The sequence below is a fragment of the Phyllostomus hastatus genome, unplaced genomic scaffold (assembly GCF_019186645.2).
Source record: "Phyllostomus hastatus isolate PE091 unplaced genomic scaffold, TTU_PhHast_1.1 phas_scaffold_39, whole genome shotgun sequence".
Classification (NCBI taxonomy): domain Eukaryota; kingdom Metazoa; phylum Chordata; class Mammalia; order Chiroptera; family Phyllostomidae; genus Phyllostomus; species Phyllostomus hastatus.
Genome location: NW_025334028.1, coordinates 25414742 through 25436720, shown reverse-complemented (window position 1 = coordinate 25436720; position 21979 = coordinate 25414742). Strand labels below are relative to the sequence as shown.

The window sequence follows — 21979 nt, the reverse complement described above, 5'->3', positions numbered from 1 at the left end:
AATGTTATATTTCTAGGGACTTGTTCATTTCTTCTAGGTTATTGCACTTGGTGGCATACAGTCTTTCATAGTATTCTAGTATGATCCCTTTTATAACTGTGATGTCTTCACTTATGCTCTTTCATTTATGATTTTTATATGAGTCTTTTTCTCTTTTTTTCTTTAGTCTACCCAGGGGTGTATCAATATTATTATCTTGTCAAATAATCAGCTTATTGTTGATTAACTTTTTGTATAGTCTCTTATTCTCTATTTCATTCAATTCTGCTTTAATTTTTATTATTTCCTTTCTTCTGCTAATTTTGGGTTGCTTTTGATCTTCCTTTTCTAGTTTCTTAAGATGCAATGTTAGGTTGTTTACTTGGGATTTCTCTTGTTTCTTGAGATAAGCCTGTAAAAATATAAACTTTGCTCTTATTACTGCTTTCACTGCATTCCAGAAGTTTTGATATGTTGTATTGTCATTCTCATGTGTTTCTATATCTTTTTGGTCTCACCTTTTATTTCTTTTTGACCCAGTCTTTTTTTAGCAATATGTTGTTTGGTCTCTATATTTGCGGGTTTCTTTACATCCTTTGTGCAGTTAATTTCTAATTTCAAATATTGTGGTCAGAGAATTTGTTGATGTTAGTTTTGTGACCCAAAATATATTCTATCCTTGAGGTGTTCCATGTGCACTGGAGAAGAATGCATTATTTGATATTCTGGGATGAAAGGCTCTGTAGATGTCAATTATTGTCATTTGGCCTACTGTATCATTTAAGGCCAATATTTCTTTATTGATTTTGTTCTGTTTGGATGATCTATCTAGAGCTGTCAATGAACTACTAAGGTCACCAACTATTATTGTGTTTTTGTCTGTTTCTCTCTTTAGTTCTGATAGTAGCTGCTTTATATATTTCAGTGATCTGAATGAGTTTGTGTGTGTGTGTATATATACATATATGTATACATGTACATGTATACATGTATATATATTTAATCCTCACCTGATGATATGTTTATTGATTTTAGAGGGAGAAGAAGGGAGAGAGAGAAAGAGAAACATCAATGTGAGATAGAAACATGGATTGATTGCCTCCCATGTGCACCCCGATTGAGAATCAAACCCACAACCTTTTTGGTGCATGGGACAATGCTCCAAGCAACTGAGGCACCCAGCCAGGGCAGAGAGCATGTATATTAAGAAGTGTTGTGTCTTCTTGATATAGTGTCCCTTTTATCATTATAAAATGTCTATCTTTTTTTACTTGTTACCACTCTTATCTTGAAATCTATTTTGTCAGATGTAAGTATGATGCTTGTTTTCTGTGGATGCTATTTGCTTGGAGAATCATTTTTCACCCTTTCACTTTGAGTCTAACTTTTTCACTTTATGTCTCCTGAAGGCAGCATATGGTTGACTTGTGTTTTTTTTATTTGATCTGCTACTCCGTGCCTCTTTATTGGTGAATTCAGTCCATTTACATTTAGGGTGATTACTTATGTGTGAGGATTTCCTATAGCCATTTTATCTTTTGTTTCCTGGTAGCTCTGTGCATCCATTGGTCTTTTTCTCTTGTGATTGATTCTGTTGTCTTTGTTTGGTGGTATTCCATACTTCTTTTCTCTGTTTCCTCTTTTTTTAAATATGTATCTCTGTTTTAGAGGATGTCTTTCATGTGATTACCATTAGGTTTATGAAAAAGAAATTTTCATATATACAGTAGTCCTTTTCTTATTAAATGCATCATATCTCCATCCTCCTTTGCAAATTAAGAACTTTGCCCCTCCCCTTTTATGTTTTTGTTATCAAAGATTATCCCGGTTTATGCTATATGTTTGTTGGTGATCTTATTCATAGTTTTGTGACCCTTGTTTTTTGTTTCAGGAAGAAAAACCTTCTTGAGTATTTCCTGCAATAAATGTCTTCTAGTGCTAAATTCCCTCATCTTCTGGTCTGAAAACATCTTTATTTCTCCTTCATATTTAAAGAATAACTTTGCTGGATATATTTTTCTTGGGTAATTTCTTTCAGTGGTTTGAATATTTGGTTCCAATCTCTTCTGGCTTCTAGAGTTTCTGCTGAGAAGTCCTATGATAACCTGATGGGCTTTTCTTTATAGATTACTTTCTTCTTTTCTCATGTTGCCTTGAGAATTGTTTCTTTGTCATTAATATTTGACAGTTTTAATACAACATGCCTTGGAGAAGACCTCTTTGTGTTGAGGTAACTAGTTGTTCTGTTTGCTTCTTAGATTCAAGGGCTGGCTCTTTCGATGGGTTTGGGAAGTTCTCATGAACTATTTGTGTGAATAGGTTCTCCATTCCCTTATTTCCCTCTTCTTCTTCTGGTATGCCTATTATTTTCATAGTGCTCTTTCTGATGGAGTCAGATAGTTTTTGTAGAGTTATTTCATTTTTTCAGTGCTCAAGTCTCTTCTTCACTCTGTATCATTTCTACACTTCTATCTTTGATATCACTAATCTATTTCTCTATCTGGTCTGTTCTATTTCCTATGCTCACTAATTCACATCTTGATCTCTTTTAAGAGTTCTACATGTCCAAAATTTCTGTTTGCTTCCTTTGTAAAGTTTCAGCCTCTTTAGTAAATACTCCTTTTGTTCATTGGTTTTCTGAGCACACTAAATTGTCTGTCTGCATTTTCTCACATCTCACTGAGTATTTTCAGAACAGCAATCTTGAATTTTCTGTCATTTATGTTGCATATTTTCATGTCTCTAAGTTTGTTTTCTGGAGATTTTTAAATTTGCTTTCCTAGTTGCCTTCCTACCTTGGTTATTCATGGTATTTGATTGATTCCTTCTCTGTCTAGGCATCTAGCACTCCTCAAGTAGGTTGATAAGAAATCTTCATATTCTTTTCCAATAGGTAGTGCTGAGTCATAGGTTTTTAGCTCTGTGAAATCCCAGTGCTGTTCTCCACAGCCAGACGCTGCCATCAGTGTAGCTGTGATGTTTAGGGCTTGAGGACTGTGGGGCTGGGGGAAGCAGTCAGCTTCTTTGTTTTGCCTTCCTGGTAATGGCAATGTCAGATCTCATGGGGTTCCCTCATGCACCAACCCAGGGACTGGTCACAGAATGCACCATTTGCTCAGGGCAAAGAGCAATTCTGTAGTACCAGTTGTTGGGTTTACAGAAAATGTGCTCTGAAACCCAACTCCAAGGGTGAAAGGAGGCAACCTGTGGGAGGCTATGAGGCAGGAGGTCTCCATGGCTTTGTTTCCCTGTCTGGAATGTTGCCACACCCCCTTGCTGTGTTTTTGCCCAGGTTTCTGTGTGCAGCTGCAGCTGGTACTACCCATTCCTGCAGGCTTGCCCACTGAATCCCTTTGTTCACCCCAGCTGAGGGGAGAGCCAGCCACATCCAGATTCTTCCCCTCTCCAGGCTGGGTCCCACAGTGAGATACCCTCCCCCTCACCCCTGCTGCAGGACTATGTTCATAGCTATCTCAGTCCTTTTCCCTTCTCACATCCCCTATTTGTTCCCACCTGCCCACCTTAGATGTCTCAATGCACCGATCTCTCAGGCATGTTTGTCAGTCAAGCAGGGAATCTTTTGTTGAGTTATAGCTGTTCAAACTTCAAGGAGAGAGACCAAAGGGGTCTCTCACAACACCATTTCTCTGACAAGTTAAAGTATTTCAATTACTTTACTGATGTTAGTATCAGAGAAGTGGCAGATAATCTCAGTAATTACAAATTTCATCACTTGTTACAAAGTCCACTAAAATATATGGATAGGAAGAAAGTCAAATTTTTAGACATTATTTAAAATAATATATAGAGACATGGTATCAAAAGGTTACTAATAAATGATAAACAATGTATTATATTATATATTTAATATCAATTAATTTTGTAAAAATTTATCTAGGCTAATCTTCCACTGAAGAGAGCAGCCCTCATTCTGAGTATGTGTATCACTGCTGTCCTAGGCAGCAGTCACCTCGGCATACACGGAGCCGGAGGGCTGTGCACACTGATGTTGTCAGTCATTGGAGGAATGAAGTGGTCCAACGGAAAGGTAAGTATTTTTAACACACCATTTTTAATGATAAAATCACTGCATTTTTTATATTGAAATGGACATTTAGGAAATCTCATTCTAATTGGAAGATACTCTAGAAGTTCATATCTTTGAGGAAGTGTACAAATCAATAGAGAATAAAGCATTTAGGAAAATGACCTGCACATGCACAGAAAGGAGCTGAGTTATCACATCAGGCCTAATTTTCCCAAATTTTATGAAATATGATTATATAATGTTATTGATTTAATTATTTTCTTAATTGAAATTTTAGTTATACAATTAATACATGAAAACATGCTCTTAAAAGGTTAAATAATACAGAAGGTCCACATGTAGACCCAATTGTAAAAGACTCCTTTTCCCCACCACTCCTGAATATCCAATGCCCCTTCCCAGAATTAATCATTCCCTCTAATCAGTCCCCTATTTGTAGACATTTAGATCATTTTTACTTTTTGTTATTATTAACAGTGCTGCCATGAATAGTCCTGTTCATGTGTCTTTTTGCAAATATACAGCTCTTCTGTTGGAATATATTCCTAGTAATGGAATTGCTGAATTTAGAAATGTTATGTTTCTATTTTGATGGGTACTGCCAAATAATCCATTCAAAAGTTTTTATTTATTTACACTATTTACTACCAACAATGTAGGAGATTCCCTAACACATCAGCCCCTCAGTGAGTAAAAACTATAACATTGTTTATGAAATATTACTCAGCCATTAAAAAAAAAAACACCAAAATCTTGCCATTTGCAGCAACATGGATATAGGTAGAGGGTACTTAACTAAGTGAAATCAGTCATGCAGAGAAAGACAAATACTGTATCTTTACTTATATGTGTAATATAAAAACAAAACAGCCCTGAGCATTGTGGCTCAGCTGGTTGGGCATCATCCTGCAAAGTGAAAAGCTGTGGGTTCGATTCCCAGTCAGGGTGTACACCTGGGTATTGGGTTCTATCCCTGATTAGGATGCATACAATAGGCAACCGGTAGGTGTTTCTCTCATAGATGTTCCTCTCCCTCTCTTTCACCTTCCCTTCCCCTCTCTCTAAAAAGAAATAAATACAACCTTTTAAAAATAAAACTAAACAACAAAACAAACATGGTAAAACATGGTAAAAACATTCATAGATATAGAGAACAAACTGATGGTTGCCAGAGGGGAGTGGGGTGAGGGAATGGGTGAAAAAGGTGAAAGACAATAAGAGGTACAAACATACAACTGTAACATAAATAAGTCACACTGATGTAAAGTATAGCACACAGAATATAGTCAATAGTATTATAATAATTTTGTTTATGATGTCTTTTGTCTAGAAGTAAAATTTCCTATAGTCAAACCAGTGAGTTCTTCCTTTTTTACTTTGGATTCAGTATCTTATTTAAGAAAGATTTTTTAGCCCTGGCTGGCGTAGCTCAGTGGATTGAGCGCAGGCTGGGAACCAAAGTGTCCCAGGTTCGATTCCCAGCCAGGGTACATTCCTGGGTTGCAGGCCATAACCCCCAGCAACCGCACATTGATCTCTCTCTCTCTCTCTCTTTCTCTCTCCCACTCCCTCCCTTCCCTCCCTAAAAATAAATAAATAAAATATTTTAAAAAAAAAGATTTTTTACTAAAGACTGCAAGATTATAAGACTATAAACATTATAATATCTTCTATATTATCATCTAAAACTTTAGTAGTTTTTGTTTTGTTTTTTCATTTAGCTCTTTAATCCATCTGGAATTTATTTCTGTGAATGCTCTGAGATAAGGATGTGTGTGTGTGTGTTTATATATATTCATAGACATATATATACACACATATAACATATATATATACACACACACACACACACACATATAAGCATATATAAATTAAATAGTCAATTTTGGCCAAATTTTTTATTGACTTACCATTAATTATTCAGTGACCTTTAAGTGCCCCTTTTAACATGACCTCCACCCTCACATATATCTAAGGTCATTTCTGAAATCTAATCTTACTTACCTATTCCTATAGGTGTTCTACTTAAGTCTATCTTAAACCATAACTCATATTTTTACATAGAAGATTTTCTCTCATTTATTTTAAAAGAATTTCTTGCCTTTCCTACCCATATTCTTTCTTAGATAAACTTTAGAATCAGCTTGATTTGTTCCCTACCCAAAATTATACTGGCTTTTTGTTTACTATTCCAATAAAATCAGAATTTAAAATTGAATTAAATGGTTATTAAAGTATAATTAGATAAATACAATTAAAACTACTAGAATTCTCTTTTATATGATAAAGGAAATCAGACAGTAAAAAATTGAACTTTAAGGAATAAAAATAATAAATAGGATAATGTGCTATAACAAGGAAAAAATACTGGTTTTTCTTTGTTTTTCCCTTTTAAACTTCACTTTTATAAATGGCAATCAGAAAACCCAGACATAAAAGGAATAGTTAGAAAGGTAACTTACACCCCAAACAAAGGATATCAAAGTTTTATGTATCTTCTATTTAAATATATAAACCCACATTAAGCTAAAATCTCTTCATCCAAGTTCCTGGAGAAGAGCCAGAGCACTGCTGTGCCCACAGGGGATCTGCTGTTGTAACCACAGCACTGGCAAGTAGTGGTGGGAGAGATTTGTTTCCAGAAGGGGAAGCTGGGCAGGCAACTTAATAAGAATCTATATGTTTTGGTTTGGTTTTAAGGAAAAAATAACTTTGAAGTTTTCAAAATGGGTTCTTTCAAAACAGGCTAACAGATGAGCAATTTTTTCCCCCAGTGGTCGAAGACTATCAGGGTTCACTTTCATAGGACTGGGTTCCAAGGTGATTTTAGTGGGGTGTTTCCCTGATCTTGAGTGTGTTCTCAGCAGGCATGCTGCAGTTCTGTCTTTGTTCTGTTTCCTTACAAAAGCTAGATTTCTTGCTTAACCATCAGAACATATCTCCAAAGGCCTTAGTTATTTCATGAAAAAATTACCAAATATTTTTATTTTATAGCTTTGTGGATTTTTTTAGTCAAATTCTACCTAAGTGTTTGAGTAAAAGAATTAACCAACTTTTAATTTTTATTGTTTTAACATTTCTCCTACAAATAAAATATTTTAATTTTATGCATTAAATAGACTTTGAATTTCTGAAATGCAGTTACTTTTATGTGCCACAATAACTAAAAATGTATTACTCCTTTCAACAGATTAGCGTCCAAAAACTTATTGCAACTGCATGGGATATTTTTCAACCCCTTCTTTTTGGTTTGGTTGGATTGGAGGTATCTGTTGCATCTCTTAAATCAAATGCTATTGGTAAGAATGATTGCCGGCATGAAAAATGTAAGAGTTGGAAATATTTAAGAAAATTATGAATAATTTTTATTTTTATTTATAGTATGTCTTTGAATGCCACAAGGGCCTTCTCCAGACACTCACATTGAGACATTAACATACTTTTGCTCTTCTTGCTCCTGCGGGTGCTCTTTGTTACCAAAGACAGACCATCATCCCCCCTGCCTGAGTGACCTGAGGAAGTGGGGATTGGCATTCTTTTCTGAGGAGAAATAGTAGCTACTATTAGCACCCTTTGAATGCTTTTATTTATAGTGAAAGCTCAAAATCTGTGAGCTCAGAATTAAATATAATTTATCATATTTTTCATGGTATCTCCACCATCAGATAATCTCTTGCACTTTATTCAAGGTCTCAGTCATTTTGCATTTTTATGATTGTTATTTTTACTTAAAAAAATAAAGGCAGAAAGAGGCAGTAGCCTCAAAATATTTTCAACACTCTCACAATTCATATCTCCAGACATGAAGAGCCACTTCTCCCCAAGGACCGTGTCACTCACGTTTGCTTCTGTCTGCTGTAGGCATTTGTGTCGCCACCATGAGTTTGGCATTATTGGTTCGGATTTCTTTTACATTTGTATTGATGTCTTTTGCTGGTTTCAATGTTAAGGAGAAAATATTTATTGCTTTATCATGGATGCCCAAAGCTACAGTCCAGGTAAGAACATATTAAGTAATTCTGATAATTTCACTGTTGATTTTTAAAAATTCTAAATGACAAATGTTTGCCCAATCACAAAATACGGGCTATTTAGCCTTACTTGTAAAATGCTTGATTGATCACAACTACTCATTAAAATTTATGTAATCTTCTAAAATCGATTCTTCTGAAATTCAAACGTATAATTCTATGATAAATATTTCCTTAACTTATGAAAACATTTTTGTTTTCCCAAAATATAAAATAAGAACATATCTGAAAATCAGAATCTTTGTATTTTGCTGAATATTGTAGAGCTGAATATTCTGATTTTAAAGTAGAGACACATCGATTCATTTAAAAATATATCTTTTCTACCCCTTGCACCCCTCCACCACACATGAATGCACATGTATTATCACTAATTACACACTAATTTTGTATGACTATTAGATTACTGACTGACTCTTCCCATTAAATCACAAGAAAAGGATAGGAACCATCTCTGGGGTTTTTTTTTCCCATTGTTTTCCCCTTGCATTTAGCACAGTCCCTGGGAAGCAAGAAGTACACAATAAATAACCATTGCATGCCTACAAGAATGAATGTATGAAGGACGTAGTTTTGTCCTCTAATTCAGTGATATTCCCTCCTACTAAAAAGGGTATTATTACTTATTGGCAGACTCTGTCACCTGGCAGCATAATGTCTTGATTCCCTGAGATTCTTTTCTCCATTGTTATTCCAAAACAAAAGCTTCTGAGCTTCCCTACAACAAAATTCTCTGTGTCGTGGTTAGAAAGCAGGCCTCTGGGGCTGGACTACTTGTTTTGAATACCATGTTACTTGCCTATAACCTTGGGTAAGTTAGTTTATAATCTCAGTGTCCAGTTTGTCAATTCCAAACTCCATGTCAGTTTCACTGTATCACTGTCTCCTAAGTAGGAAGAACAAGAAGAAGATGATCGTCAAAATCCTAGTGAACCATAAGAAACTTGAGTGTTTTTGCATTGTCTTGTCATAGCCAAGACTCAAGTGGTTGGTAACAGCAAATAAGCAACATGCTGCTTCAATAAAAACTTGAGGTTCTGATAGTAATGCAAGCACTGAAATATATATATACATTTAAACAGGGGAAAGCTAAGATGACAAAAATACCAAGTCAACCCCCAAATGTCTGCACACTGATATGTCACTATTTTGCTCTTCCTCCAAATATATTTGCTAGGAAGAATATAGAATTAGTGACTAACTCATGAAAATCCTTTGGCACTTTAAGTCATGCATCTTTTCTAACAGGCTAGTACAACTATTTTCAACCTTTTTCATCTAATGGCCCACATAAACTAATTACTAAAATTCTGTGGCACACCAAAGATACGCATATATTATATATTTTGTGGATATGACAAAAAAAATAGTTGTAATTTTGATTCATTCACACCAGACTGCTATTTATTGTGTTGGCTGTTGTCATTTTTTTAATTTGACAATCTAAGGGAAAAGAGGTCAGTGCCCCTGACTAAATATAAATAGTCAGGTATTGCATGTTTTAAAGATTCTTGCAGCACACCTATTGAAAATCGCTCGCTAGTACTAGGGTTTGTTTATTTTAACAGAGCCATTTGCTTTTATTAAATGTTAACTTTGTGTAACATTTTTCATTATGTTTCATCTTCCCTCACCCACCCCCACCCAAATGCAGGCTGTATTAGGTCCTCTGGCGCTAGAAACTGCAAGAACCAGTGCACCCTACCTGGAGGCATATTCGAAGGATGTGATGACAATAGCATTTTTAGCCATCTTAATCACAGCTCCAAACGGAGCTCTAATTATTGACATCCTGGGGCCCAAATTACTTAAACGCCATGTGATCCAAACAAAATAAAACTGGAATTAACAAGATTAGAACGTCCTTAAAAGTTCATTTGTCATCACCTGCCTGCTTTTCTTTAATGAATTATCTTACACAAGAGAAAAAAGGTACAAATATGTGAAGAATACATAGAACCAAGGACTTAATAAATATGTGATTTGACTACAGAACTTTTCTATGACTTTTTATTGCAAAGTTAATTTAGTAAAACAATATAAAATAGAAGGTCCTCTTAGCATTTGCACATTTCAAGAACAAAATTCATCTGTAAATACCCTAGGAAAGTTTAAAGTAATCCATCAGGCTACACTGCTGTCCTGATGCAAACTAAGTACTTTTTCCCGTTGCTTTTGGCTCAACTCACCCTCTGAACTTGAGAGGCCCCTCACTGACCACATCATCCTCATTTCCTGTCTGCTCACCAACAGTTCCCCAACAGTTCTGCCCTGTATCAGCTCATCTCTCTCAAGTTTTCTTTTTCTTCCACTGACAACATATTACTTAAGTCTGTCGGCAACAATTAATATAAACTCCTATAAAGTGGTCTTCAGATGTGTACTATCCTCAAGAGGGAATGTAATTCGGGCTACATAGTTCCTTTTGTCCAACGGCAATTACTACAGAGGAACTTGGTTGCAAACAAACCTTCAACAGAGACTGTTGAAGCTGGCAGGGGAATGAGTGTCTCAGTCATACAATACATATACTACAGAGTACACTACTGTCCACTCCTCGTGCCATTTGGATCTATTGCTCCATATAATTTCACTGCATCTAGGAAAAGCTCCTCCGGAATTCTGGTTGGTTTCTTTTTGTAGGGACATTTATGAGGGAACATCAGTGGAACGAAGTGCAGCCACTTAGCTTGGCAGCTGGTCTTTCACCCTCAACTGATCATCTCCCTCCTCTATGATCCACATGTTGTCTGTTCTCCATTCCTGTCACCCTTGGTGCCATTCCTCATCCACTGAATGTGGGATGCCACGCTCAACGATGGCTACTGCACTTGTCTACTTTAAATCAAGCCATCAACACTAAACAAGAGGTTACCTAGAGATCCCCCAGTGGATCATCTGGGTGCCTAACATATTCCTCTCTGCTTCTGTTTTGTATTGGAATTGAATCGCAACCACTTTTTTTAAATTATCTTTATAATTTACCTTGTAAATGAAATGTTTACTGTCATTTAATTTGGATTTATTTATTTGGGGGATATGTTTTTAGATATCTACAATTTTTGGATCAGTATAACTTCTTCATGAATTTTTACTTTTATTATTATGCATTATGAGGGGGTAAATTGGAACATTTCGGGACTGATCTAGAAAAAATAATGGCCATAAGGTGGCACTAGCACACAAGCTTTATTTGGGTAATACTTTGACAGGTCTGCACTGCTGGGGAAGGCCCTAACAGCAGGAGACCAACCAAAGGCATAAAGCCTTGGGGGCCAACATCCAGAAGGGGAGGGGGGTGAGGGAACTCCTGCGGTAGAGAGGGGTTTTGTGTCAAGGGGGCTTATGTATGATGCCATGCCACAGCATGGCAGGGCGTCTCCAGGTCAGAGAATTCCAAAGGGTAGCAGCAACTTAGGATCTTTATAGCCCAAGGTTCATTTTATCTGTGGCAAGCAGATAGATGTTAGACACAGTTTTCACATGTTACTTAAAGCAAGCAAGCTCTAAATGGCTAAAAAAAAATCTGCTTGTTTAGGCTCTGTTTAAAACAATTGGGTGTGTAAAATTTGGGTTTGGTGCCATCAGGCTTTGAGCTAATCCAGGTCTCAGTCTCCTGTGAATGAACAACGAAGGGGCCCAATACAGCAAAGGCCAACTTTGCCTTATAATCATCACATGCACTGACTTTCTTCATCCATTTTTTGGTTCATCATTGTTTATTATTTATGCTCATTTTTTAAGGTTTGTTTTTACTAGGATTATTTTCCTAAAGTTTCAGTTTATTGTAGTCTTCTCTGTTACTACTTATTTATTATACAGACTGCTTTAATACACACTTTACTTCATTCTTTGCTCCCATTTAACTAAAACTGCTCTCAGTAAGATCATCAATAACCTTCACCTTATCAAATCCAATTTTTTAAATTTTCTTATTGTGTATACATGTTTAATTTATATAGTTTCCAAATGAGACAACATACATGGAAGTTAGTATCTTGCTTTCCTTTTGATTTATTTTCTTTCTCCTTTCTCCTCTCTTCTTCCATCCAAATTCCCATCTCTATCCTCCCCAGACAAATGAGGTCGTCTTCATTACAGCAGATCATCCCCATTTTTAACCATGCTCATACAATTGTATGCAAACATATATGCAGGCACACACACAGTGACACAAAGTGAAAGTGTATAAATGAAGGGAGACACCAAAAAAGAGGGATATATTTATAAAATATTGTGTATTTATACTTACATGTTCAAACTTCAGTCACTTTCAAAGCACTCTCCATTTGATACAATACACACCTATCAAGACTTTTTTTCCACTGCTCAACAGTTTTTGAACTCATCAATTTTGATGCCTTTTGGTGCTTCTGCCATTTTTAGTTTCACCTCTTCAATATTGGCAACTTTTTCATCCAGGGAAACAAAAAATAGTCACTCAGGGCAAGATCAGGTGAATTGGAAGGGTGAAGCACAGAGTTGTTGCCGTTTTGGGGCTCTCGTGTAAATTACCCCATCACGAAATGGGCAAATGTGTTGAAAAAGTCTGCCAAAAAAATTCACTGAAGCCGAATGCAGACTCTCACTTCACCAGTTAGTACACTGATACAGATGGGCTCCTAGGACACTCAGCTAGTGGGGGAAGCCTCTATTACAAGGGGCCCGCCCTCCAAAAGATAATCCTTCCTGTGGAGAGGCCCACCCTTATGTACACACATACACACAGCAATGGGATTCAACATGCCATAGTCATCTTTTTTTTTTTAACTACAGATAGCAATATTGAGCCAAGTAATATGACTCTAATTTGTTTTTCCCACTAGGATCAATGTCATAATGAAAAAATACACATATTCATAATGTATATAGGATTACTGTGACACAGAATATTTTTTCCCAAATATTACCAAATGGATTTCTAAAGAGACTGTAACAATTCATACTTCTCATCATTGGGGATGAAAAAAAAAGGATCTGTAATAAATATTACCAAAAGTAACTTTACAGGGTAATCTGACCATAAATCCCTAAGTAGGCAGGTCGTGGTGGGTAGTCTCACCCCAGGCTGATACATGGTTTCTCTTCACCCTGAGCAAGTCCTGCCCGTTGTTTCTGTGCTTCCTGTGCTTCCAGGTTCCAGCTTGGAAATGCCTCTTTTTCAGACCCCTCTGAAATTCAGCGTTCTGAAGAGAGCACATAATCTTGTTAACAACTATCCTGTAATCCAGTCCTTGACTTGCTTTCTCCTCAGTCATGTTATCTTCCCTATAATCCCTCCTTAATCCCAAATACATAAAGAAACTGCAAAACTGTCATTTTCCAGAGCTTTTAAGATCTTGCTTCCCAGCATGTTGTCAATGTGGCTCATATAAACTCAAAAATTCTGTATGGGTGTGGACATTTCTTCTATACACACTATCCATTTTTTATGTACTTATTGTTCAGTATGTATATTGTATATTACATAATACATATTCATATGGTATCGTGTTAGTTCTTTGTAACCCACATTGAAACTTCTCCATATTTATGACATATTATTGATATTTGACTTTGTTTCTCTTTTGTTGCATGTGTTACTTTTTGTCACATACAATATCTTGCCATGTATAATGGACACTTTTTTGCCCAAGTTTTTGAGGGAAAAATAAGGATGTGCATTATACATGGATGGTACCTGAAATACCTGGTATCTGCTCTTGCATTTAGTAGTTATGTTACATATAATTTCTTGTACCATAATATGTTCAAAAATAAATGTTTAAATTCCTTCCTAATACAAAAAATGAGTATCTAAATATAAATATATTAAAATGTAATTAAAAATTAAAATGAAAGATCTTTTTCCTGAAAGTTTGGGCCAAAACCATAGGTGTGCATTATACAAGGGAGTACATTATACATGGCAAAATATGGTTGATTTTCCCTGTTTTTAGTTTCCTATTCTCTTTCCCTATTCCATCTCCCTACTCACTCTTTAAAATGATTTTTTTAAGTCACTTTGTGTGTCACATGAAACCCTTTAGTACAAATTGGACTTACAATCTTTTCTCTTTGAATTGAAACAGCACATTTGTCAAATATTATAGTTTCATCTGTATCTTGAATCTCAATGCTCTTCTTTTTTATTCTTACTTAATGTAATTATTAGTCATATTGACTTGATTCCAATGGTTTTAGAGTATGTGCTGCTATGTCATGAGTAAAATTCCCCCAATAGTCTTTATTTTTGTACAATTTTCTGACTATTCTATAAGAATTTTAAGACAATTTAATCCCATTTTAAATGCTTTTTTTATTCTAATATGAATTTTACTGATTTCTACATTAATTTTAAGAGATACTTTTACAATTTTTCATGCTATTAAATCTCAAATGCTTATAGTAATTGATTTTTATAGCTGTTTTTTCTTATGTCTTGTAGTTTTTTGGTAAATTTATTTTAACATTATTATATTTCTCTTTCCCTATTGTGAACAAAGTATTTTTCCACTAGCATTTCAAAGTGCTTATTACTATTAAAATGGGTATATTTATTGTGTTTCCAAATATCTCTGTTTTACCTAATCTCTATGGTTTCCTAGGTATATAATATCAACAAAAGTTTTCTATTTGTCTGTGTTTGTAGTGATTATTTCATTTTTTAACCTGATCAGTCACTCACTGGATCCTTCAGGTTAATCTTTAATATGAAATAATAACAGTTAACATTTAGATTCTGGTTTTTGTTTTAAAAGTTTATGACTTTCAAACTTGTAGGCTTTTTATAATCTCCATTGGGTTCAGTTTCCTTCAATTTCTATTTTACTCAAGAATCTTCATTATGAATAACTGTTAAATTTTAGAAATAGCCCTTTTAGCATCTTTTGATATATTTTCACTTTTTCTTTAATTTATATAATTGATTGTGCTGATAGAATTACTGAGACTTAAACAGTTGAATTTCTGGAAGACAATCCTCTTTTCCATTGTACATTAGCCTTTCTTTGTGTGTTTTGCAGTACTACATTTTTGCATCAAATTTAATTGTATTGATTATGCTTATTACAGTTGTCCTTTGTCCCCCAGTACCCCCCCCATACCTTCAGGCAATTGCATCCACTTTGTTCATGTCAATGGGTCACACATATAAGTTTTTTGGCTACTCCATTTCCTCTACTGTACTTAACATCCCCATGGCTATTCTGTAACTATCTATTTGTACTTCTTAATACCCTCACCTCTTCATCCATTCTCCCCCACATCCTCCCTTCTGGCAACCATCAAAGGCTCTCTGTATTCATAATTCTATCTCTGTTCTTGTTTGCTTATTTTTTAGATTCACTGTTGATAGATTTGTATTTTTTGCCATTTTTGTTCATAGTTTTGATCTTTTTCTTAAATGAGTCCCTTTAATACTTCATATAATAATGGTTTGGTGATGATAAACTCCTTTAGTTTTTTCTTGTCTAGGAAGCTCTTTATTCTAAATGATAGCTTTGCTGGGTAGGGCAACTTTGGCTGGAGGTCCCTGCTTTTCATGACTTTGAATATTCTTGCCAATCCCTTGTAGCTTGCAAAGTTTCTTTTAAGAAATCAGCCGACAGCCTTATGGGAACTTCCCTGTAGGTAACTAACTTCTTTTCTCTTGCTGCTTTTAAGATTCTCATTGTCTTTAACCTCCGGCATTTTAATTATGATGTTTCTTGGAGTGGGGCTCTTTGCATCCATCTTGCTTGGGATTCTTTGGTTCCTCTACTTTTATGTCTATTTCCTTCACCAAATTAGGGAAGTTTCCTTTCATTAATTTTTCAAACAGAAAAATTTCTTGCTCTTTCTCTTCTCTCTCTGGCACACCTATAATCCTAATGTTGTACTTCTTGAAGTTGTCCCAGAGGCTGCTTATACTATCCTCATTTTTCGGATTCTTTTCCCTTCTTGTTCTGATTGGGAAAATTGTATTTTGCTTCCTTCAGTTCCTTATCATTGATTTGATTCTCGGCTTCATTCACTCTACTGTTGTTTCCCTGTAAATTGTTCTCTATTTCAATTAGTATATCCTTCATTTCTGACTATGTCTTTTTTATGCTGTTGAGGTTCTCACCAAGTTCCTTGAGAATCTTTATAATCAGCATTTTGATTGCTTATCTCCATTTCACTTAGCTTTTTTTCTGGAGTTTTGATCTTTCATGTAGGCCACGTTTCTTACCTCCTTGTTTTGGCAGACTCCCTGTGTTTGTTTCTACATATTAGGTAGAGTTGCTTTGACTTAGTGTCTTGGAAGTGTGGCCTAATATAGTAGATGTCCTGTAGGGTCCAGTAACACAGCCTCCCCTTTCACCTAAGCTGGGTACTCAAGGTATACCCTTTGTGTGGGCTGAATATACACTCTTCTTGTAGTTGAGCCTTGGTTGCTGTTGGTAGGTCAGTTGGGGCACAGGCCGGCCAGCTGCAAGGATTGGTTGTGACCACTTACCTACCACCAACCCCCACTCTCTGTGGAGAATCAACTGTGCAGAGGCAGAGTGGTGGTGCTCTGATGTGGTCTGTAGCTGTCCTCGCGGTGTGTAAGCCCAAGAATTTGGTACAGAACAAATTCAGCTGCCACCTGCGTTTTGCCTGGGGCCACCCTGCCTGAGTTATAAAGAAATCTGAGATGACTGCTGCTTGTACTGGCCTTGGAGATTCCCAGATGAAGCCAAGCTGTGAATTTAGGATGACTGCTGCTACTGCCATGTTGGGGCTCACTATGGCCAGCTGTTGCTTGTCTAAAAGAATTTAGGAAATCATTTAGCATGAGCCAAGACCAGCCATTGATATGGAAAAGTAGCTTGAGTGATCCCTAAGTTGTGTGATGCAGAGTCTTTGGGGATCTTTAAGGCTGGTCAAACAGTGTTATGCATGTTGATGGAGTCTCAGATAAAACACCAGCTTGCTGACTCTGTGTGGAGAGGGTTTAGAAAAGGGACCATTGCCTCTGCTCAGCTTGATGCCAGACACTTCAGTTTCTCCCTGTATACCACTGGTGCCTTCCAAGTTGCTATCCCAGTGCTGGATATCAGGGGGAGTAAGTCTGAATTAGGTGAGTCCATGTATGGGTTCTTTAAGAGAAACTGCTTGGGGCTCCAGAAGTTTCTTCCACTGACTCAATCCCTGCTAGTTTTTGGAGCCAGAAGTTGTGGGGAATTATCTTCCCGACACTGGAACCCTGGGCTGGGGGCCTGGTGCATAGCTGGGACTCCTCATTCCTGAGATATCCCTCCCAAATATTTACCCACCCCATGTGTGTGAGGGACCAGCCTGTTCCAAATCTGTGACCCTCCTACCAGTGTAGATGGATGTGTTTTCTTTAATTCCATAGTTGTCAGATTTCCATGAAACTTGATTTCTGATGATTCTGAATGATGGTTGTTCTATACTTTAGTTGCAATTTTGATATGGTTGTACAAAGAGGCAAGCCATGTCTGCCTATGCTGCCATCTTGACCAAAAGTTGCTATGTTTTTATTTAATATTTTCATCCATATGTATAAGTTACGTCGGTCTATGGATTTTTTTGTCTTTTGTTTTTCAGCTAATTCATACTAATGTTGTACAAGCCAAATGAAATTAATTGGGGAGTTTCTCCTTTTAAAAGCAATTGATATTGTTTAAATAACATTGGAATCATCTTTCTTGCAATCCTAGCACTTTTTAAATTATGGTTTAATTATGGAGTTTTTTAAAAATGTATTTTATTGATTATGCTATTACAGTTGTCCCATTACCCCACCTTCATTCCCCTCCACCCTGCACACCCTCTCCCACCCACATTACCCCCCTTTAGTTCATGTCCATGGGTCATAAGTTCTTTAGCTTCTACATTTCCCATACTATTCTTGCCCTCCCCCTGTCTATTTTCTACCTACAATCTATGCTACTTATTCTCTGTACCTTTTCCCCCTCTCTCCTCCTCCCACTCCCCTGTTGCTAACCCTCTATGTGATCTCCATTTCTGTGGTTCTGTTCCTGTTCTAGTTGTTTGCTTAGTTTCTTTTGGTTCTGCTTTAGGTGTGGTTGTTAATAATTGTGAGTTTGCTGTCCCTTTACTATACATGTTTTTTCTTTATCTTCTTTTCTTAGATAAGTCCCTTTAACATTTCATAAAATAAGGGCTTGGTGATGATGAACTCCTTTAACTTGACCTTATCTGAGAAGCACTTTATCTGCCCTTCCATTCTAAATGAAAGCTTTGCTGGATAGAGTAATCTGGGATATAGGTCCTTGTCTTTCATGACTTGGAATACTTCTTTGCAGCCCCTTCTTGCCTGTAAGGTCTCTTTTGAGAAATCAGCTGACAGTCTGATGGGAACTCCTTTGTAGGTAACTGTCTCCTTATCTTTTGCTGCTTAATTTTCATCTTGGCTAATGTAATTATGATGTGCCTTGGTGTGTTTCTTCTTGGGTCCAACTTCTTTGGGACTCTCTGAGCTTCCTGGACTTCCTGGAAGTCTATTTCCTTTGCCAGAATGGGGAAGTTCTCCGTCATTATTTGTTCAAATAAGTTTTCCACTTGTTGCTCTTCCTCTTCTCCTTCTGGTACCCCTATAATTCAGATGTTGGAATGTTTAAAGATGTCCTGGAAGTTCCTAAGCTTCTCATTTTTTTGAATTCTTATTTCTCCATTCTTGTCTGTTTGATTGTTTCTTTCTTTCTTCTGGTCTTCTCTATTGTTTTGAGTCCCAGTTTCCTTCCCATCACTATTGGTTCCCTGTGCATATTTCTTCATCTCTCTTATTGTAGCCTTCATTTGTTCATATAATTTGCAACCAAAATCAACCAATTCTGTGAGCTTCCTGATCACCAGTGCTTTGAACTGTGCATCCGACAGGTTGGCTATCTCTTAGTCACTTAAAAGTACTGATTGTGAGGCTTTCAATTCTGTTTGAGCCATCTTTTCCCCCCTTTGGTCTGGAATTATGGATTTTTTAAAAAATCACTTTTCCATTCTTATTTGATACTGTTCCATTAACATTTAAATTTCACCTTGGGGTACTTTCCATCATTTATGTTTTTCTTGGAAACTATGCATTTCCTCTAGCTTTTCCAGTGTGTTGCTATACAGTTTCACACAGCATTTTAAAGTAAACACATTCCTGTTTTCATTTTATTTCACTTCTAGGCTGAATTCAACTATAGTTGAAAACTCTGTACTTCTGAGTTTCTTGAATTTGTTGAATGGGTGTTATTGATTCCTATATTTATTGTGATAATGTAGAGGAATGCATGAATACTAATGGAAAATTACAAGAAATTAAAAATTTAGTGAATTGTTTGTTAACATTCTTATTTTCATACCAGTATAGTGTTCATCTCTATAATTATGCAATTTATTACCCTGTTTCCCTTTTCTATATTGTCTTGGAAAATTACACCCTTATAATACAGATCAGGAATTTGTTAACATTGTGGCTGACCTATTTGACAACAGTGCTCTATGAGAGCAGAATCACAGGTATACTCTTTTTATAAGCAAAGAATCAAGCACTTAAATCAAGGAGGAGTTAGAGAATGATGTCTTCTGACCAAAAGACAGAGATATGCCTAAGATTTGCAATATTCTTCAAAACCGTAACTAATATAAAACTGCATAATACAATTGCTAATAACTTATAAGGGCTGTCTACTTTTTATATTAAAATAATGATTGCTATACATGATTTTACAAAACTGAAGCAAAAGGTAAAATTATATTGTATGAACATGAAAGGAAATGAGCTTCCAGTAAAAGACTGTTAGGGCCAAAACACAACCTGTGATAATGTAACATAGCTTAAAAAAAAAAAAGCAAACAAACAAACTAACAAAAAACAGCTACGGGAGCTTTTTACATTCCAACCTCCGGTGCAAAGGGACAGCAATGGCCAGCGGTAAGGCAGTTAGCAAACTGCTGCTGAGTGGTTTTTAAAAAGGATTTTAATCCTTCCTAAAAGGGAGGAGGTCATCTAACACAATTGATGTAGTGTAAATCACTATTCCTTTATTTAGTTTTCCTCATATGTTAACAAATTAAATTTTGTAGTGGATTACAATCATGAAACTTGAAGAGTTTCAGCTGAATGGAAAAACTTCCAAGATAAACTTCCCAATAGCAAGGAATGAGTCAAGCTACTTTCTGTACAAATTTTCCACCAGTATGTACCACTCTGAGCACGAAGCTTTTAACTATTTGAAGTGGAGCACGCTATCACCAAATGTAACACATATCCTGCCTTCTTGAATACTTATGTTCAAATACATCATCAGACATAACTTCTGCAAGATGATGACAGTAATGCTCTCAGGGACTGTGATGTGCAGGATCCTATATTTAATGGTCCTGAGGTGCTATGCTTTTTATATTCACATTTAATTTTTTTTGGTTCCCTCTTCCCCTGTTGTCAGCTGTCACATTATATTGTTTCCTACCTCTAACAGGACCCTGCAGACACTTGGGATTTGTTCAGGAGCAGAAATCAGACAACCAGGTATGAGGTAAGAAAAAGGAGACTCTGGATATGGGGACCTGAGGCAATCACTTCTGAATAAAGTACATGTGTATTACTAGTCCATCTCTCCTGGTTTTCTACAGATTGATTGATGATGCTGTCACAACTGGATTCTAAATGAATGAAGGACAATTAGTTAGACACTTCTGGCAGGTAGTAAATAAAATATCCACCCTGACAGGTGTGGCTTGGTGGGTTGGGCTTCATCCAGAAAAGTGAAAGGTCGCTGGTTCAATTCCCAGTCAGGGCACATGCCTGGGTTGCATGCCTGGTCCCCAGCTGGAAGAGGCAACAATGGATGTTTCTGACATTGATGTTTCTCTTTTCTTCTTCTATTCTCTGCACTCCAAAATTAAATAAAATGTTTAAAAATATATTCACCATAATTTAAGAACCCTGTTGAACACTAGAATTTGGAGAAAGTAAAACTCCCTTTGCAGAGGAAAAGTCTGATAGCATGTTTCTAAAGACTATATAAGGTAGAACTACATAGATCAGCAGATGGCTTCATTAGCTTTGCATAAATTAACAAATTAGGTTACAAAATACATAAGCAATTTAATGAGTCATGAGGCATTGAATTCAAAGCTGATTTGTAATGTGCTTTTCATCATACAACTTCCTTAATTACCCATATGAATGAATCATTAATACCGCCAGCATGCTCAACAGTTTTGGATACCTATTTACATACTGGCGGTGCTCATTTGCTGAGTAAGGCAATGAGTATCTGCTGGGCAAGAAGCAGTTCTCAAAACAATCATGAGACGTAGTAACAAGGGCTGTTTCTTGAAGGTTTTAAAACCCAAGATGTATAGTGTATTTCCAGAGCTAAGTTATCTTGTATTAAATCAGATGCAGTTGCTTATAAAATGTCTATTTTTTAAGAAATGATAGAATTCTGTGAATTTACAAGCAGAAATGATAGCAAGTAATCATAACACATATCATTAAAACAATTTTGCTACCAGCCCCAGGCTGCTGAAAAATTTGCACAGGTGGGAAAAATATTTGGGTACAACTCTTCACCAGAAACAATTGAAAAATGTGAGTGGTGGGGGGGCTTTGCTGAGAGGGTACCTTCTTACCTTTGGGGTGTGAAAATTACCTTTTATGAGATAGTTTTTTCAATTTGTTAAATGTTCTTAAATTTGACAAAATTTTAAAGCTGATAATTTCATTTCAGTGTCCACTTTTTTAGGCAATTTTCTCTTCTCCTATGAAATTTAAGTATGGAAACCACTAGGACATCTAAATGTAAACATTTTGCTGTGAGTCACAGTGAATGATTTTAAAGAAAAGCATTTAAAAATGGAGCACAGACCAGGCTATTCAAACTCTTGGTGAGGAGGATTTTTCCCAAAGTCTTGTGACCAACTGTGTAAAAATAAATGGTTCATCTGACAGTGAAGC

At 36.2% G+C, this 21979-nt stretch overlaps 1 protein-coding gene across 1 annotated transcript in view; it reads left to right on the top strand.

Annotated features, from left to right (window-relative positions):
- The window catches only part of SLC9B1 (solute carrier family 9 member B1), a 59053-nt gene extending 49136 nt beyond the window's left edge, over positions 1-9917 (top strand). The window contains exons 8-11 of the mRNA XM_045820180.1: positions 3878-4027; positions 7218-7326; positions 7889-8025; positions 9713-9917. Coding sequence (XP_045676136.1) covers positions 3878-4027; positions 7218-7326; positions 7889-8025; positions 9713-9895 — 579 coding nt within the window. The 3' untranslated portion in view covers positions 9896-9917. The remainder of the gene's footprint in view (positions 1-3877; positions 4028-7217; positions 7327-7888; positions 8026-9712) is intronic.
- The last annotated feature ends 12062 nt before the right edge of the window (positions 9918-21979 follow it).